Below are 21210 nucleotides of genomic sequence, written 5' to 3'. Positions count from 1 at the left end.
CCCCCCCCGAACCAGGGATTGAACTCAGGCCCTTGCGCTTGCTGGGGAAGTGCTTATTCTACTGAGCCATCTCCCTGCCCCTCATTTTATAGTATTGAAAATAAAACTGTCATTATCTTTGAGGACATTTCTAATGTGGGCATTTCCATTGTCATCCTCACTCTTAAGAACTCAGAGTAAGGAATGGAAACTGTAAAATAGATGGTTGTATAGGGTAGGTGAGTCTTAATTTATAATAAGAACTTGGGCCAATGCAATTTGAAGGAAATTGTATTCTGTCTTTATGTACTGGAGTAGTTTTGCCTACCTAAACTACTAAGGATTCAAACACAGCTGTCTGTGATCTCTCTCTCTCTCTCTCTCTCTCTCTCTCTCTCTCTCTCTCTCTTCCTCCCACCCCCCTCGTCCCTTCCCTCTCTTCCCCTCCTCTGTCTCTGTGTCTCTTTCTTTTTCTTACCTCTGTGTCTCTATCTCTGTCATAGATAGATAGATAGATAGATAGATAGATAGATAGATAGATAGATAATTTCAGGCCAAGTTTTCTTATGTCTAAAATGGCACTACTACTACTACTACTACTACTACTACTACTACTAAAAATAATAATAATATCTGAATTTTGGTATGGCTAAGTAAATAGCATAAAAATCTAGCATTGAGTTGGTAAGATAGCTCAGTGGACTAAATCATCTGCTTGGGCAAGTGCAGGGGCTGTGGTTCAATACCCAGCACCACTTGCAGCACCAGCCCTACCCCCAGGGCAGGCCAGGCCAGCCAGAGTTTTGGCATAGTGGTGTATGCCAGTAATCCCAGCACTAGGGAGGCTGAAAGCAGGAGGATCACAAGTCCGAGCTGCGTAGTGAAAGCCTGCAATAACCAAATACATTAAAAAAAAAATCTAGCATTTTATTTGGCACATGGTACAAAATAAGTAGTATTCATAATTAGTTTTGAAGTGTGTGTTTATGAGAAATGCTGGTGAATGTAATTTACTTAAACTTTTAAAAAGCATATATCAGAGCTTAGCAATAAGACCTGTCAAAAAGATAGTCTGGCCTGTGGTGGTGGTGGTGGGGCACAGGATATTCTAACAATGATCAACTAAATGCTTAGTAACACATGATTCACTGGGTAAAAGAGTTGGAATAACACAAATCACTAGAATTAATTTTGGTTTTAATCTAGTATTAGCTTGACAATATATATCTGGATAAAGGTTAATAAAGAGTAAAATTCTTAAGGTTTTAATGGCATCAGTTTTTACCATCACAAAATGATGAGCAGTCAATACAGAAATATTTGTAGCTCTTTAAGCACATCTACCCTCTGAAAAGTAGTCGAGCTTCACTATGAGAAAATAACAGGAATTATACTAATGGTAAATAAGATTAAAGTTATATTTACAGTGAAGGTTCTCTGACAAGTATGGTATCTTGGAAAGTGGGTTTTGGAGTTATAAAAATTAGTTCCAATTGTAGGAAATAATCTGATGCTAATTATGGATGTCTTTGGGAAGATATTGTTTATATCAAGAATGTCACCCCAAAGCCTCTTGTCTTCAGAGGGGACCTTTTATTTTTCCTTAATTGGGTTTATCAGTACCTTTCAGGCCATAATGATCATATCCACCACAGGCAGACCACGTACCTGAGCATGGCATAGCTGGTTTCTTTTTTCCCCATTCCCAGGTTCTCCCTTCACCCTCACTTCCCCTTCCTATTCACAAGAGCTCTCCTCACCTAGCCCTTCCACCACGCCGTTTCCATCTTGAAGTCTGTCACCACAGATCGAAACTTCTAAACTTGTGAGCCAAAATAAACCTTTCTTCCTTTAAGATGTGGGTGTGGAGTATTGCGTCTTGGTAATGAAGAAAATGACTGAGCAGTGATGGCTTATAATGCTCAGCTGAAATAATCCAAGTGTTAAACATTAATAGAAAAGGGTTAAATATAATGTATAAAATATTTTTTATCCTTTGTGCAATATACTAAGTACATTATAAAGTAAAGAAGCAATTATAACAGGAACCTGTAATTCAGAGGAAAATAGATACATTCAGAGAGAATAATGGCAAAATTGGTAGTAGGGTTTCCCAGGGAGCATTAAAAAATAAACTAGGCAATTTAGAAAAGGATATATTGACATCTAGAATATATGGAAAGCATAAATGGGAAAATATTCAACAAATTCTTTAATTCTAGAAATGTAATTTCCTAAAATTCAAATATTGTGTAATTAAAATTTGTTTAAAGGCAAATAGGCAGCATTATTTAATAAAACAGGTAATAAAAAGTGAAATGTATTAATTGTAATAGTAGGAGAATTAGAGGTACAAACTGATTTAAAATAGTTTTGATGGAGTTATCGATAATAAATTTTGGCTTTTAGTAAGTAAAGATGTAGACATTTGGTATATATTTCTGTCTTGCAATTAATCTCATGTATTGTAGGTATCTACCTAGGCTTCAGGGACTTGAAAATCTTTCAAAATTATACAATATTTGATACAATATTTGATATGCACATTGTTTTGCTTAGAAATGATCTCTAACTGGTGTATAATTTTCATCAGGTTCTCACAGGAATTCATAGCTATCCCAAATTTCCTAAAACTGCTCTATACAAAAGTTAAGAACTTTGGATATAAGGCAAAGAGATTATGTAATGTGATGGATACAGTAAGTGGTTTAGACACCTTGATATCTCAGCCTGATCAGTCTGGATGTGTCAAAAGACTGGATGGTGAAAGTTTACATAAAAGAGACAAGTGGTATGATTTTAGGGCTCTGGGAAGATAAAAATCCTCTAGTAGAATGTAATATCCTCTGGGAACTGAGACAGAGAACTTCTCTGGGCAGTCTGTATTTATTTGGTCTTAAAACAAAGGAAGGGGATACTGAAAAAAGTGCAGAGAAACTGAGGAAGACCTTGGGAATCAGTACAAAGACTTCTCCAAGTAGTAACTTATGCTAAATAGGAGAACTGTCTAATCTCCAGGTTGACATTCACTGCAGGGGTGAGATATCTGCAGCTACAGTCTCTGTCTACTTAACTGGGATTGAAGCCGGGTATCCTCAGCTGTGGCCTTGTCCTTGGAGGTGTCACAGTCTCACAGACCACTATAGGCCTCAGCTAGGACCAGTGAGTCATAGAGGTTCACTTACTATGAATCCACTGCCCGTCTCCTCTCAAGGGGCCTAGGCCTGGGACAGACTCATAAGCAGACAGAGCAAGTCAATTGATTAATTTTAAATATTGCTTAGAGCAGCTTCGTAGTGGTCTCCATCAAGTTGATCATTTATTAATTTCATTGCTGTATAGGAGTTTTTTTATTGGTAAAATTCAACATAAATATTTGTTGTAAAGATCAACAATGATAATATATAATAAGGAAATAAGTTTTTGGTAGACCCTACATAGTTGCTATAAAGTACTAGACTATAAGGTGAGTTTGACTTTAGAGATGTTTTGTTTGGCCCACACAGTTGTTTAATTTTGAATTAATTCCAAGTACATAAAAATAAGGATATTTTATATAAAAATATAGATTTTGAGTTTTTCTGAAAAACTTAGACACTAACCTGGCAATGCTGAACCTCTATCTCCTCTCTGCAGCAGCTGACTGGAACAGAGTTATGGTTACTCCCTAAAAAAGGGGTTGGGGCCAGCAAGATAGCTCAGTGTTCAAAAGTGACTGCTTAGGCAAGCTTAGGCAAGCACAGGGATTGCAGTTCGATACCCGGCACCATGTACAGCACCAGCCCTGCCCACAGGGCAGACTGAGATGGCCACAGAGTATAGGTGTAGTGGTATACACCTGTAATCTCATTGGGGAGGCTGAAAACAAGAGGATTAGTACAAGTCCAAGTTGCACAGTGAGACCCTATGGCAAATACATAAAAAAAGACCCTCAATCTAGGAAAGGAAGTCAGTGCTCTTGTGGGCCACCATCTCAATGTTGCTGGCAAGTCCAGATTGCCTGACACATTGGTAACATCAATTTTGGGATCCATGTCCCAATATGTCTCTGGGATTAAGGCAATGAAGTCTATGCTTATAGCAGAGGACAGGAGGACATAAAATGAACTGGGAGCTGTCCCATACCACGAGGCATTTATGGCCACATGTGTCAACATCAGGGAATCCCTCCTCCTGGGATCCAGGAGGAAGTCTCTCAAAACCAGCAGGCAAAGGTACTTTCCCCACATCAACCCAGCTTTGGAGACACTGTACTACTGACCCGTGATCCTTCCTCTGAAACAACCAAGAGGTTGTGTACTAACAGCATAGCTTTAAAAAAAAGTAAAACAACACTCTGCATATTTATAAAACTTGATAAAAATATTATTTCAAATCGTACAGTCACCAGAAGTACACAGTTACCAAAAGTGTGCACGGTTCACTTGGCATCTCCAGCACCTTCAGCTGGAGTCTGTGTTGGCAGCTCCATGTTCTGCAGGGCTATTCCCCTCCTTACTGACATCAGCTTTTCCCTTTTACCCTTTGGGCACCTTCTCTCCCTTCTTTGCAGGGGCCTTTTTAGCCTTGGGCTCTGGTTTTGGAGGAGCTGGTTTAGCAGACAGCCTTGCAGATCTTCCCTGTGGTTCGTCCTTTGCCTTAGCTTTATTACTTTAGCATCCCCTTTAGCCTTTTTCTTGGGAATGGTGGTGACGGCAGTGGGACCAGGTGCTGGACATGAGATGCAGCACCGCACAGCTTTGGGTGATCTGGTGATCCTTCTCCACACTGCTCCTAAAATTAAGGTATAAAAAAAGAAAATTATAGGAGAAAAAGACTGAAAATTAAAATTATCCTGCATTAGTTTTTTAGTAAGTTGTGCAAACACCAGCATTATTTAGCTTCTAGCAGCAAAACATCTTAGCCTAACTCACTTTCAACAAAATTCCAATGTGGCCAGAAGAGTATTGTTTTAGAATACAGCTATTTCATTTTTTTTTCAAAGAATTAAGTGTATGAAAATAAACCAGGACTCATGTATGGTGGCACATGATTGTGATTCCAGCACTCACAAGTTCAAGTCCAGCCTGAGGAACAAATAATTTAGACCCTGTCTGAAAATTTAAAAAATTATAAAGAACGGGGGATGGAGCTAAGTGCAAGAGCCCTGGTTTCAATCCCAGGTATGACAAAAAGAAAAAAGAGAAAAAAAAAATAAGATGGATTGAATTTTATTTATTTATTTACTTTGTTTGTTTGAGACTGGGTCTTGCTATGCAGTTCAGGCTGGTTTTGAACTCACTATGTTGCTGCCCAGGGTAGCCTTGGACCAAAGGTAATCCTCCTGCATCAGCCTCCCTAGTGCTGGGATTACAGGCATGCACCACCATGCTGGGCTTTGTGTTTTATTTTTAAGATGAAGACTTCTAAAGCATTTAAATTGCTGACTTCTCAAAACAATTTACTACTTGGGTATATACTTTTTAAGAATCAAGTTACTGCTTTATTTTATAAGAAGACATTTTAGGGAACCATTAGAGGTTTTTAAGCAAAGAAATAATATAATGAGATTTGTGGTTTTGGAAAGATTTCAGAGTGTAGGTTGAATATCCCTTTTCCAAAATGCTCGGGGTCAGAATCATTTTAATTGCTGAAGTTTTTGAATTTTGAATTATTTGTAAATGCATAATGTTTGGCAATGGAACCCAAGTCTAAACATACAATACATTTATCATCCTTACATACCTTATACATACAGTCTGAAGGTAATCTCACATAAAATTTATATCAACTTTCAGATGACTTCAAACCTGCTTCTATTGACACTTCTTGTGAAGGCTATCTGGAGGTTGGCAAAAGTGAACAAGTGACAATAACCCTGCCAAATATAGAAGTAAGTATTCCTGTACATTCAGACTACAGTGATTTTTTTTTTTGCCGGATTTCCATTAAATTTAAATGAAAACAATTGCACAGTACATTAGCTAATTAATAAGCACAGAACAGCAAAAATCCATTTTTTCAATTCTTTTGGATGAAACAATCTTAAAATACTCTTATCGATTAAATAATTTTAAGAACTGTCATAGAAAGTGATTTGAAGGGCCGACCAAATAGCTCAGCGGATTAAAGCGCCTGCTTAGGTAGACAGGGGCAGGGAGTTCAATCCCCAGGCCTGCCTTGCTGGCCCCACCCCCGGGGCACACTGAGATAGCGTTTGAGACTGGGCGTGGTGCACACCTGTAATCCCAGCACTTGGGAGGCTGAACATGGGTGGATCACTACAAATCCAATCTATGCAGTGAGACCCTGTAGATCCTGTCCTAAAAAGAAAAAAAAATGATTTGAAAAAAATGAAGATCTGAACAAATGTTTATCAAATTCTAATTATGAGCCATATTTTATACTCTTCAGTAAGGACAGTAAGGACCATAACATGTGTCTTGCATAGTTCTAACTTGTCGTAGCATGCAGACACAACACTTCTAGAAGTTCAAGATAGCAAATACAAAATTTCTGCACAAATGTAATCAAATACCTTGCTTTGCAGAATCTCAGAGAATTGCACAAAGCAAACAATAATTGAGCTACACCAATAATTGAGTTGCACAAGTAGGATTTTAGTAGGCAGGCAAGGAGTAGGATTATCTAGTCAAATAGAACAATATGTGAAGGGCTACCGTGTTGAAAACACAAGGAGTTTGTGGAACAAATAACTTTGTCTTAACCATAGTATAATGAAAAATGCCCAGCAGGCCTAAAAACTGGGACAGTAGGTTGGGATCAGATTGTGAAAGATCTTTTATGGTATAATGTAGAATTTAAATTTTATCTTCTGGATATTCAAGACCCCTTAGAAATTTTTAAGCAAAACAGTACACTGATTAGATTTGTGGCACTGGAAGAATTTCAGAGTATACCTTACGCAAAATACTAGGGACCAAAAGTGTTTCAGATTCCTAAATTGTTTGGATTTGGGAACATTTGCAAGTATATAATGAGATATCTTGAGACTAGTACCTAAGTGTAAATCATTTACCTTCCATATGCAACTTATGCACATAATCTGAAGATAATTTTATGTGACATTTGTAATAATTTGTGTATGAAACACTTTCAGGGTTTAGAATTTCCTACTTGTTGTGTCATGTTAGAGTTCAAACAGTTACGGATTTTGAATTTTTAGACAAAAAAATTGTCTGATGAAAATAGATATATATAGATACTTCTCCAAAGAAGAAATACAGATGACCGAAGAGCCACATGAAAAAGATGGCCAGTATCACTAGTCATCAGGGAAAAACAAATGAAAACTATAATGAGGTATCACCTTATTCAAATAAGGATGGCTATTATCAAAAGGTTGAAGAAAATAAATACTGGCCAGGCTGTGGAGAAAAAGGAACCCTTGTGCATTGTTGGTGGAAATATGCACTGGTGTTGGCATTATGCAAAAACAGTATGGTGATTATGCAGAAAACTGTAAATAGAACTACCATAGGACCTGGCAATATCACTCTTTGCTATATGCAAAGGTAATGCAATTCATATATTGAAGAAACATATACAAGCGAAGCCTGTGTTCAATTCATCATAATTCATAATAACCAAAAAATGGAGACAACTTTAGGATCTACAAAGCAATGAATAGATAACAAAAATGTACATGAACATAATGTAATATTATGTGTTCATTGAAAAAAGAATGAAATCCTGCCATTGGGAACATGTATGGAACTAGAGACCACCAGGTGGAGTAAGTCAGGCATAGAATAGCAAGTGTCATATGATCCTGCTCATCTTGAATCTAAAGAAGTTGATCTCTTGTGATGGAGAGAAGGGGAAAAAAACAGGAAAGGATAAAATATATATATTTTTATATGCAGTTAAGATAGTTATATAGCTAGTTTCTTTCCGATCATTGAAAAGAAAAGTGCTAATATTGTTTGGACAAGATATACCTCTATCTTGTGCTCTGAATAACTGGTACAAAGACAACAACAAGCAATGTATTTATTATTATTATTATTATTATTATTATTATTATTATTATTATTTTAAATTTATTTAGTGTGTGTGTGTGTGTGTGTGTGTGGGGCCAGCTCAGTCCACCAGGGGGCGCGGCTGGCTGGCATATGGTGCTGGGGGATTGAACCGCGGTCCCTGCACTTTGCCAAGCTTGTTCCAAGTAGGTGCTTTAGACCACTGAGCCATCTCCCCAGCCCCTGTATTAATTATTATAACTCTCCTACTAACCTGCTTTGAAACTGTTTCACTGTTATTTTTATTTTTCTCTTTAAAAAATAAAAATAAAAAAGTTGATCTCACAGCAGCTGAGAGTAGAATAATGGTTACTGAAGGTGAGGCAGAGTTTGGAGCAGGGATGGTCACCAGCAGGAACTAAATGTTAGAGTACTTTAAGTTTGTTTTTTAAGTACATAAAGATATTTAAGGTTGGGAACCAATATGATTAGATTCCCCTATCAGCCAAAATTAAAGGTTAAGAATGTTGCTCAGTTTAATGAGAAAGAGTCTGGTTTTATAAAACTTCCTTAAAGGATGGAAGACAAATATAGAAATTACGGAAACTTTTGACCTATGACCAGAAGTTGTTCATGTTTTAGAACTGAACCTTCATTACGTGTTTGTAAAGCCCTTCTGCATATAATCACCTTTAAGAAAAACATATTGCACAAATCTCCCATTCACTATAATTTGCAGTCCTTCGGTTCCTTTTAGGGGTATATATCTTGCTTATGTTCAAGACATCTAAAAAAGAACTCACCAGCCCCAGAGCCAGTTGTGTTGTCATGATCATGTTGTTAGCCGTCCGGTTTATCAGGGTAGTTGAACACTCTACAACTTACCTTTCCAGAGTCACCCTAGAAATGTTTTTATGTGCTGTGCATTCTTAATTTCCTGCAGATGATTTTAGTCTCAGGGAGAAGTTTTAAAAAACCAAACAAACCTGTTCCTTTCTTTCCTTTTCATCATTTTCTCTTTAAACCTCTCAGAAGTTTATAACCTACCTTCCCGGGCTGAGGATATGGTTCAGTGGGGAAGAGGGACGGCTTAGTAGCACAAGTACCTGCTTGGCAAGCACAAGGTTCTGAATTCAATTGCCAGTACTACAATGAATAAATAAATAAGTAGATAAATAAATCAATCCTACCTCCCCATATAATTTCAGTCACTAAACTTATCTCATACTCCCTCTAGTGGTCATTTAGTAGATTTTTAACAATTATTTAATTAATGGCATACCTTTAATCTTGTAAGTCATATTTTTCTAATTTGATTTTTTTTGTATTTATTTATTTTTTAAAGAGAGTACAAAATAGTATTAAAACAGAAAAAATTACAAGTGATACAGAATTTCAATTAACAAAATAATATAAATTTCATAGTATTTGTCGCATGGTGTTTCTTCCACCCAGTTACTCATTACCAGATATATGCATGTAAAATTGTAAAAAGAAAGAAATTAAGAAGAGAAAAAGTACAGTTGAAAAAAGGAGACAAACAAATTAAGAATTATCTGCTCCTTTCCATAAACCAACAGAAATGTTCAGTACAGTTGTCTAAACCATCCTGCTTTATTGATGTAATATTTTATCTGATAAAATTATCATAACCAGTGGTTTAAAAATCCAGTACACATATAAAGCTCAAAATCAAGCTCAGAATATTGCTTAAGAGTACCTGTTTGTGGAATAAAGCAAGGAAATAATTAATTTTCCTCAGTTTTGGAGGTGGTAGAGGTGCGCCTAGGTAATTGGTGTAAGAGAAAACAGTATGAAGAATCTTCACGTATTAATCACTGTTTTATCACCACTGTGCCCACCTTAGACAGTTTCAAGCAATTGTCAGGCATTATGCCATTTCTCATATTAGTATTTATGAATCTCTAAGGACAGTTTTATTTATATTTATGCTATGACCACACCTAGCACAATCATAGTTGCTTTATATTCACATTTTCATGATAGTCTCAAAATTTTCTTTCTTTTTCTTTTTTTAGTTTATTTGGGTTTTGAGGGGTTTTGTTTTTTGAGACAGAGTCTCACACTATGCACAGCAGGCTCTCCTGAAATGCATTGGTAGCCCAGACTAACCTCGAACTCGTGAGCTGTTCTCCTGCCTCCGCCTCCCAAGAGCTGAGATGACGCGCATGCTCCACCACACCTGGCAAAGACATCTTTTAAAGACATTTGTCTTTAAAACATCTTAGTTAGAATCCAAATAAGATTCCTGCATTGTATTTGGGTGTTGAATTCCTGTCTCTTTTCGTTTGTGAAAGGCCTTTCTCTTTCCAAAGCCATTAGTTTATTGGAAAATCTAGATTAAAAATACTTCTAGTAATTAGTATTACTTAACTTGTTTTTATATCCCTCATATTATCTATAAATGGTAGTTATAGACTTTTTTTTAAGTGTGTGGTACATAATGCTTACACCCCTCATGTGGATTTGCTCCGTGTGCCTCATATATCCTAAGACCGCTTTTCACACCTTTCCCTTCCCCTTCCCCAACCCTGATTTCCTTCCTTTTAGGGATGTGTAGATCAATAGTACATAATTTTTATATTCCCATTAGAGATCTAAACTCTTGATGAGCATCATAGATCCTTTGGGGTTTGATGAGAATTACATTCTGTGAAGGTTGAGCGGTTTTTTTGGTTGTTGTTGTTTTTTTTTCCAAAATACTGAAATGGATGATGCGGTGTACTCTCCTTTACATCATGAAGCATATGATGTGTGTTTTTCTCTGTGAGTTTAGTTAATAGATGTTTCTTGTTAGCATTAATTTTTCTTAATCTTCATAGGGTGATACAATTTTAGGAGAATACCAGTTTTTTAATATTAAATTTGTGAAGCAGTAAGGAAAGAGAGGAACTACGGGAAATGTGATTCAAGGCTTCTGTTTCCTTACCTATAAAATATATTAATTATATTAGATTGAATCCCAATGCCTATTATAAACCAATGAAATAAATTACTGATTCATGGTATCTCCCCCTTTCCCTCAATAAAAGCTACTTTGAGTGGTTAACCTTTTTCTTTTTCTTTTTCTCTTTCTTTCTTTCTTTCTTTCTTTTTTTTTTTTTTCAGAACCGGGGATTGAACTCAGGCCCTTCAGCTTGCCATGGAAGTGCTTATTCCACTGAGCATTCTCCCCAGCCCCTAACCTTTTTCTTATACTATCTTATTTTTAAACCAGTCTTGGTTGCAGGGTACTAAGGTTAACTATTTTATAATTGATGTATGTAACATGAATCCAGAAATACTATAGTGGAAGAACTCGACCCCAGTCCACCTGAATTTCTATAATACATTTCAAGTAATGATAATTAACTTTTTAAATAGGGTTCAACCACACCAGAAACTGTGTTTAAAGGTTCAAAGAAACCATACTTAAAGGAATGCATTTTGATTATTAACCATGATACTGGAGAATGTCGACTAGAAAAACTAAGCAGCAACATCACTGTAAAAAAGACAAGGTAGGTGGTTCAATGAGACACATTATTTCATAAACATTTTGAAGGAAATGGCAGGAAAGAAATCCGATTAAAATCTGGTTTTTATGTAAGGTTATTTCTACATGTTAAAAAACCTTTTAATCTTCGACTTTAAATTTGTTGAAGATCCTTAGCCAGATTTTGCCCGTGGTGTATGAAAGCTTGTTTTGTTACTGAGTGCTTGCCTTGTATATAGGTGCATGTTTTATCCTGTTTTATCCTTGTAGATGCTTTCACAGAACTGGGCTGAAAGGCACGATGTATGTGTTCCAAAATAGTTTCATCTTTGCTAGTAAAAATGTGTTTTGTTCTTAGGTTATGTAAGGCACTGTGAAAATGAATTGGTTATATAAACAGTAATCTCAAGACTTCTGTGTTTTAATCAGATTAACAGACCAATGAGCAAGACAGTAGAAACATGTCACATCCTCTTTGGAAGTATAAGGTGAATGATGTACCATGCACTATCGGGGCACTTGGTGTAAAAGCTGTGCAGATAGTACGGACAAAATTGCTCTAGGAATTAAGAGAAGGGAGAGGGCGTAATTGAGTAGGACATTCAAGGAAACCGGATTGGTGATGTCTCTTGAGAGGATGTTAGTTGGGATCACAAAAAATACTTTTGAGTGTTTATTAAAAATAAGTCAAAGTCCAGCCTCAGCTCAGGGAAGGAGCTTGGAAAGATGTTTATTCATATCCCTCCATCTCTCCTTCGCCAAGCTTCCTTGATTCTTACTATTAAGTTTGTTCCCAGTGTAGTACACACCTGTAAGCCCAGCTGGGAAGCTGAGGCAGAGGATCTCAAGTTCATGTCCATGGGGGGGTGTAATTTAGGATTTAATGAGGCTCTATTTCAAAATAAAACATTTTAAAAAATGGCTGAGAACGAAGTTCATTGTTCAATGAACACTGAATGAATTTTCTGTGAATGAAGCTCTGGATTTGATCTCCAAGTATCACACACAAAAAAACTAAAATTGATCAGAAAAGGTACAAGGTTAAAGGATATAAGTGAGGTTTTGGAGGCAGGACTATATCTACCTTTTCAAGCCAGTAAGTATGACCTCTTTGAACAGAGCAGAGGTTCTCTCTTTACTTGGGTATGAATTTTGGAAAGTGGGGGATAATGTTTATAGTGGTAAAGATGTCAGAGTTAAGGTTGTAAAGGTGGGTTCAGGTTAATGCCTTCAATATTAACTCAGAAATTAGGACTTTTGCTTGTAAGCAGTGATTACATAGTTCGAGTTTTTACACCAGATGTTGTCATGTTTACAGTTCTGTTTTGAAACAACAAAGAAACTAAATAAAACAATGTGGAAAACAGGAAAATGTATAAACCAGAATTTTTGAGAGTGAACATTAAAAGTGAGCTTTTAAGGCTGGGACCTGGTGATGCACATCTGTAATACCAACCCTCAGAAGGCTGAGGCGGGGGATCACTGTGAGTGCAAGGCCAGCCTGGGCTACAGCGTGAGTCCTAGGCCAGCCTGCACTGTATAGTGAAACCTTGTCTCAAAGCCAAAAATAGTGAGCTGAGAACAGACTTAAATAGTAAGAATCAAAGAAGCTGGGGGAAGGAGAGATGAAAGGATATGAATAAATATTTTTCCAACCTTCTTCTGTGAGCTGAGGTTGGACTTTGACTTATTTAAATACTTTGTAAAAGAAGAACCATAGAGGCAGAGGTCAAGCATAATTTTGTTATATACTTTTTTTTGTTACTCTTATATTAAAGATGTTGAAAGAAGAGTATATGAATCTCATTTATTAACATGTCTGTCTTAAAATTATGAATCGGATTTGAGTTAAAATTATGTGTTATCTGCTCCACTTGAGGAGTGGTTTTGTTTTCATTCATATTTCCCCATCACCTGCACTGTATGCATGCCGTGTATATAGTAGGTACTTGATAGAAGCAAAGCAAAGCAAAATAAAACTTGTTAAATGACATCTCATTTTAATTTTTGAACATCATTTTAACAGTTTCTAAGAAAAACTGTAAATGGTCAAACAGTAAGTTTGTGAGTTGAAACTGTTACATTGCTATCAGAGTTGTTTTGATTTTTGAGATTCTTAATTGCAGGGTTGAAGGAAGCAGTAGAGTTCACCATTCTGTGGACCAGCAGCAGCAACAACACATGCGAAATTCAAGTAGGGCTCCCAATTTTGTAAAGCATTCTCCATCTGAAGACAAGATGTCCCCAACATCTCTAATGGATGATATTGAAAGAGGTAAAATCTCAGTGTATACAGTGTTTCCTTTATAAGTGATAATTAAGAGATATTAAAAAAAATTAAAGATTATTTATATACTTAGTTGATATTGGGTCTCACTCTGCAGCTCAGACTCATAGTGATCCTCTGTCTCAGCCTCCCCAGCACTGGCATTAGAGTCTGGTCACCATACCTGATTGTGGTGGCCAGCTTATCATGGCTGGGGGCTCGACATGAGGCACTGGGGATCAAACTCAGGTCCTTGCGCTTGCCAGGCTGGTGGTTAGACTGCCAAGCTATTTCCCTGGCTCAAAAAAATTATTTTTCATTTGATTAATTAAGTTACTTTTATAACTGCATTCTTATGTAACAAGAGTATAGCTTATGATTTATGTAAATAAGGCTGTTTCTATGTAAAATAATAGATTATTATTATTCTCTGAAAAATGTGATGTGTACTTGCATGAAATTAGAATTTTCTACTTTTTGGTAGCCATGATTATTTGTAATTAAATTTCCACAACTTTTTCCTGTCAAAAAACTTTGTAAATAGTCAGTTTATAGATGTCTTGGGTGCCACTCACACACCGTATGATCTTTTTGAAAGTAAGAAAATTTTAATTTTCTTTTTTTTTTAGCTAAAGTTAGGATGTTAAAAAAAAAAAAAAAGTAAGGGGCCGGGGAGATGGCTCAGTAGAATAAGCGCTTCCCTGGCAAGCACAAGGGCCTGAGTTCAATCCCTGGTTCTGCAAAAAAATAAACTAAAATAAAGTTAGGATGTTGATATTATAGTAATTGTGGCAGCAGTGAGACCAGTCACCAAAATGTATTTGCCACTATATTTTGCCTTCATAATTAGCATGCAGCTGTCCAATTCCCCTTCAAGCACCAGTACAGTATTCATTCTTTTATGGGTTAGTAGTCCTTATCCAAACAGTAAAGAAATCATCAGGCTAGAACCCTTGTGGTTGGAAGAGATCTTAAATTTTTTTTTACATTGTAAGTGTTTCCAAAATGGTTTGAGTCATTAAGTCATGATATTATTCTCTCTCTCATAGATAGATAGATAGATAGATAGATAGATAGATAGACTGGGATAGAGAGTGAAGAGATTAAAGAGGAAGTTCAAGCGAATTTTCTTATTAAAATATTAAATTACCTATAAGCCTTGGGCCATCAAGACAATAATGAAGCTACAAGTAGCATTTTTTATTATCTAAGACAGGCCATGGTGCCTGCCTGGCAAACACAAGGTCCTGAATTTGATTCCATATCTATATCCTATATCTATATCTATATCTATATCTATATCTATATCTATATCTATATCTATATGTCCAAGGATATATTATGTAAGACAGGTTCCAAAAATCAGAGTCCTTCTTACTAAATACTAAAAGGAATTGATTGTGTGGAACCTATTCTAGAGAACATTAAATTACATAGTATACTCGACAATAACTTCATAATGCAAGTAAAAGTTACCTCATATGGCGATTTTGTCACAAACCTAAAGCACTGTATTGAAGCAATGAAAAACAGCTGCAGAGGTAAGTTAACATAATCTAATAAAGCTTTCTTGTTCTAACTTTGTATGAAAATGGAACATCATTTACTTTGATGTGTATAACATATTCCTTAGATTATAATCTACCCAAAAGAGAAGCAAGTAATAAAAATGAAAAGCAAACTGAGTGAAGTTGAACAGTGCAGAATATCAATGAAGCAAAAGGCAGGTCATCAAAAAATTTGTACTGTTGATAAACTTCTAGACAGAGATAAAAAGAAAAAGATACAAAGCACTAGAATCAGAAATGTAATGTAAAGGCCAGATGTGGTGGTGCATGCCTGTAATCCCAGTGCTGAGGAGGTTGAAACAGTTTGAACTGCATAGTGAGACCCTGTACCAAATACATAAAGATAAAAATAAAATAAAATTTAAGAGAAATGTAATGTCTACTTCTATAACCAGGAGAGTTATGAGATTCAGGAGCCATTAAAATTATAAAGGAATTGGGCCGGCCAGATAGCTCAGTGGTTTAAAGCACCTGCTTAGGCAGACACAGGGACCAGGATTCGATCCCCAGCATGCTGTGCCAGCCCTGCCCCTGGGGCAAGCTGAGACTGATTGAGACTGGGCATGGTGGCATGCACCTGTAATCCCAGCTTTTAGAAGACTGAAAACAGGAGGATCACTATAAGTCTGATCTGTTTAGTGAGACCCTATAGACCATGTACTAAAAATAAATAAATTATAAAGGAATGTTGCAATTTAACCTTATTTATTTGATGATTGAAAGCTAAACTGCCAAAACTTATCCAAAACAAAGTAGACAATCTGAGTACATCTATTTAATATTACAGAAGTGGAATTAGTAAATAAATGCATGCAGAAAAGAAGTAGCCAAATTCTGATGGTTTCACTAGTAAAGTTTGCCAATCATTTAAAGAGAAGACTAAATTTATACAATCTCTTTCAAAAAGTAGAAAAGAAGTTGCTATGGTTGCTTTGAGGCTAGGTATCCTCAAAGGCCCATGTGTCAAAGGCTTGCTCTCCCCCGGCACTGCACTATTGAGAAGTGGTGGGAACTTCGTGGGTGGGGGAGCTAGTGGGAGTTTTGTGGTCACTGGTAACAGGCCATTAAAGGGGATCTGGGGGCACCACCCCCTCCCTTTACTTCTTGCTTCCCACGTGAGGTAAAGAGATTGATTTGCTGTGTGTACCCTGTTTATTTCTTCCCACAAGACACTTAAAAAGCAATGCCTCTGTCTCATCTTGGACTAAAATCTTGAAAAGCATGAGCCAAAATAATCCCTTTCATTTTATTAGCTGATTACTTTAGGTATATGGTACAATAATGGAAAGATAACACAGGAAAAAACATTAGTGAGCTCATTTTATGAGAGTTGTAGTACCCTGATATTAAAACCAAACAAACAGTACAAGATAAAGAAAACTGTAGTCCGATGTCCCTTAAGTTTAAAATTTAAAAAAAAAAAAAAAATCTTGTCTATAAGTACTTCACTCGAGAGCCTAAAGCAGGAAAATCACAAGTTTGGCCTCTCGGGACAATTAGTGACTTAGACGTCTCAAAATAAACAACGAAAGAAAATTTAACGGTTGGAGATGTAGTGTGAATTTAATCAGTATAATATTATAGAAAAAGAATTATGCAGCATGACCAGGACAACATTTATCTTTTCACATTGCTTATATACTTGAGGGCGGAATGAGAATGGGGGAAGACAGTTAACAAACAATCAAGTACAAATGCAAGTGAATTTCAGAAATGCCTCCTGAAGAAAATAAAGCAGGTCAGTCTAAGCGCCTAATCAGGGGTCTAAGCGCTTGCCTGGAAGCGCAAGGACCCCAGTCCCTGCGCTTGCCTAAGCAGGCGCTTAATCCGCTGAGCTATCTCTCTGGCCCAGGTGTCGTTTTATAACCACTTTATAAAAGCGAAAAACTGGTGGTGCACTTCTGTAACCCAGCGCTCAGGAAGCTGAGATAGGAGGATCAATGTGAGTTTGAGGCCAGCTGAACTACATAGTGAGACCCTATTTCAAGCGCACGCGCACACACACACACACACGCACACACACAATTATAGGACTCATTTGTAGGAAAAATGAATATGTTTTGAGACTAATGTTAAGTGAAATTAGACTCACAATCTTAAATATATGATTTCTCTTACATGAGAACCCAAATTTAAATAAATTTAAATAAAGTGCAAAATAAAGATTAAAAAAATAGGCAACAGTGAGAGGGTGGTGGGGGACGGAGGAAGGAGAGGGAAGTGAGATAAAAAGGGTGAGGTTGTGAAGTGTTGTGTACTTGTGCTGGAGAAGGAGAGGTGCTTTAAAAAGAATTAAGAAATGCCATGTACTGTACATGTACCTGTTCTCCATGATGAATGTAATCATGTACTACAAATGTACAATTTTTTTTAAAAGAGCTTGGGATGTCAGTGGGTTATACATAGTCAAATAATTAAGGGAAAGCCAGGTGTACCTAGAAGAATAAGGGAGTAAGCTAGAAATTATCAGTTAACTTAATACGAAAGTATACTAAGAAGGATATGAAATAACAGTATATGGGTATATTACCCATATATACTCAGTAACTGATTATATTACTCAGTGTTTCCCCTCAGGGTTTTTTGCTTAAAATTTTCTGTGCAACATTTGACATTCATGTTAAGACAAATGTTGATCTAACATCAATAGACTTGACCCTACTGGGTAGCTAGCAAACTTTTGCCACTCCACATCTACATAATTTGAATGATTGTGTAGCTAAAATCTTTCCAGCCATAATTTGTGTGTCTTACTAAACCTAAAAAAAAGTCATTATTGATCTTTTTATCTACAAAAATACAACCAAAGTTATAATGGGAACTGACTTTTCAAAAATTTTTAGAATATTTTAATTCCTCATTAAGGAAATGGGAAAAACCTAAAATGAAGCTTCATCAAATGTTATCCAGGATGACTAGGGGATGAATGAAATTTTTCTGTGTGTATCACTTGCACTGTATATAGTAAGTGAATAAGAAAAGAATTGGAAGACAGTTTCTGCTGAAATAAAATTTCATTTTCACAGCTTTAATTGTTCATGTTATGATATATTATTTGAGTTGCTTGCATATTGAGGACAGTGGTATAATTACATGAGAAGATTCAACTTAAGCTGCCTATGTCTTAATTCTTATAGTCTCATCAGTGAAGTGTGGCTTAATGATTTAGGAGTTCTTTTAAAGTAAAATGTTTTAAATGGTGTCAATGTATATAGCTTTATTTTTTATTAAGGATTTCTTAGAAAACTAATGTGATCAACTTTTATTACTTCTAGTCAATGTTATTTATTTAATGTACCTATTTCTCTTTTGTTTCCAGAACTAAAGGCAGAAGCTAGTCTCATGGACCAAATGAGTAGCTGTGATAGTTCATCAGATTCCACAAGTTCCTCGTCCTCAAGTAGTGAGGATAGTTCCAGTGGGTCAGAGGATGAAGAGGGCAGATCTTCTAATCCAGGGAATTATATCTCAGAACATCCTACCATGTCTGCCATACCACAGTACAGGACTTCTGATACAGATGCTGGTCATAATGGATTTCATGACAACAGTCGTCTTCTGATGAATACTTTGCGTAAGTATATATAAACACAAGTAATTAGAAAAGAATTCAGAGGGTGGTCATACTGTTTATAATCTAAAAATTCAGATAAAAAAACAGATGTCAGAGTATCCACAAAGACAAGAGAAAAATCCAGAAAGCACATGTGTCACAATAAAAAAAAAAAAATCTATGAGCAATATACTAAAAAGATAATGTAAGTTCTATGACTCAACACACAGAAGAGTTACAAAGCAATAAATGATAACATGCTTGTATTTTTGACATGTTAATGATTTTGACTGCACTTTAAGTAAAAAATTATATAACGTGTTTTCATTTTTCAAATCAATAGCCTGAACCTGCTGGTATGGTGGCACATGCCTATCATCCTAGCACACAGGAGGCTCAGGAAACAGGATCACTCCAAGTTCAAAATCAGCCTGGGCTAGTAGTAGCTGCTGTCATCCTGAAATATAGTGAGACCCTGTCTCAAAAACAAACAGCATATATATATATATATATATATATATATGTATTTTTTTTCCACAACAAAATGGTCCTTTATTTATATCCCCCTGTTTTGCTTTGTTTTGTCATCAACACAACTGGCAAGTCTGAAATTGTTGACTTGAGTTTTTTACAGCTCAGCATATTAATATAGCTTTACTTTTTTTACCTCGTGGTTACACTTTTCTGGTGGATGGTTAAGACCAAGTGGATAGATATGCAGCTATTTTCTCTTAGCTCATTGAGAAGAAAGGTTTGTACTAAAATTTTTTAGACAAGATATCATGTCTGCATCTTGTCCTCTGAATAACTAATAGGAAGACACCAATATGCAATTGATTATTGTAACTGTCCTACTAACCTGTTTTGAAACTGTTTCATTGCTATTGTGTTTTTTTTTCTCTTTAAAATGAATTTTTTTTTAAAAAAAGAAAGATAGCCCAATCTTTTAAAGCCCAGCATTCTCTCATTTTTGATGTAATAAATAATGGCATATAAAGAAGGAAGTTGGTATGTAAAAAAGACAAAATAAATGCTAAAATTATTCTGAAGTTTGAAGTATATATTTTTTCTTTCTAGGTGTTTTTTTTCTTTCCTTTTCTTTTCTTTTCTTTTCTTTCTTTCTTTTTTTTTTTTTTTTTTGTGTGGAACCAGGGATTGAACTCAGGACTTGCCAGGCAAGCACTTATTCTATTGAGCTAGCTCCTTGGCCCCCTCCCCCTCTAGGTGGTATTAAGATACCAATTATGTAACTAAATTTTTGGACGAGCATTCTGATTATTTATCATAAAATTCTAGCTAGACAAAATCCCTTTCTTATATGTTGTATACTTAAGTCATTATAAAATTTGTGTATTAAATATTAAATATTTGAAAATATATAATTATAGCTTTTTTCTTTTTTTTACTTCAGGTAATGATTTGCAGCTGAGTGACTCAGGAAGTGATAGTGATGGCTGAAGAAATAGTCACCTATAAATATAACATTTACAAGGCATGTGTTTATTTTGTATTAAATAAAAATGCTTAAAAGTGAGGAAAATATGAAACTTTTGATAAAAAATAAATTTGGTTAAGACTTTTACATTTTTATTGAGTGTCACACTTGTGTCTTATTATCTTCATTTAATCTCAACAGAACTTTTATGACAATGACATTGGGAAGAAGAGTCAGAGAGTAGGGACTCACCGCAGGCATTATTAGGTAAACAAGTGGAAGATCAGGTGGTTTAGTCTGAAATTCAATGTTCTGTCTTATCACATTGCTGTCTTCAGTTGTGAAGATTATTGTGACTTGTGAAAACTATTAATTTATAGTAAATCTCTATCATTTTAATTATATCCCTGAAACTTTTCTAGCTGATGTTCCTTAAGTTATGGTTGAAAATATTTTAATTCTTGATAAAATTAAACTATAATGAGGGTAAAGTTAAATAATGACTTCAATGAAATAATTGTTCTATTATTATTATTATTATTATTTGCTTTCAGGAGAAACACAAGCAGTTAAATGTTGAGATAATACTTATGAATATCTTTGAGCTTGAAAGAAATGCTAAATACTTAATCATAGTTAAATGTCATAACATATAATTGCCTTTTACATGTTTTGGACCAGTTTTAGGTTCACAACAAAATTGCACAGGAAGTTTAGAGAGTTCCTGTGTCCTCTGACCCCACCATGAGTACTTCATACCACAACAGTGGTATGTTTGTTATAAATGATGAGCCTGCATTATTGTCTGAAGTCCATCATTGATATTAGGATTCACTCCTGATGTGCATACTATGGTTTCGACAAACATGTATAGAAATATATCTATAATTCTGATAGCATCAGAAGAGTTTCACTGCGCAAGAAATCTGTGGTCTGCCTATTCATTTCTCTT

General features: G+C 35.7%; 1 protein-coding gene and 1 pseudogene across 1 annotated transcript in view; one reads left to right on the top strand and one right to left on the bottom strand.

The window, feature by feature from the left end:
* Nucleotides 1-20364, top strand: part of Eaf2 (ELL associated factor 2) — a 22742-nt gene extending 2378 nt beyond the window's left edge. Inside the window, exons 2-6 of the mRNA XM_004642232.2 lie at nt 5757-5851; nt 11325-11461; nt 13563-13711; nt 18590-18844; nt 20235-20364. Of these exons, the coding sequence (XP_004642289.1) occupies nt 5757-5851; nt 11325-11461; nt 13563-13711; nt 18590-18844; nt 20235-20281 (683 nt within the window). The 3' untranslated portion in view covers nt 20282-20364. The remainder of the gene's footprint in view (nt 1-5756; nt 5852-11324; nt 11462-13562; nt 13712-18589; nt 18845-20234) is intronic.
* Nucleotides 4400-4995, bottom strand: LOC105743669 (annotated as a pseudogene).
* Nucleotides 20365-21210: the final 846 nt, after the last annotated feature.

This window comes from Octodon degus, unplaced genomic scaffold (genome assembly GCF_000260255.1).
Source record: "Octodon degus isolate 3935 unplaced genomic scaffold, OctDeg1.0 scaffold00147, whole genome shotgun sequence".
NCBI classification, from domain to species: Eukaryota; Metazoa; Chordata; class Mammalia; order Rodentia; family Octodontidae; genus Octodon; species Octodon degus.
The sequence above is the reverse complement of the archived record's forward strand: the minus strand, read 5'-3'. Positions and strand labels throughout refer to the sequence as shown.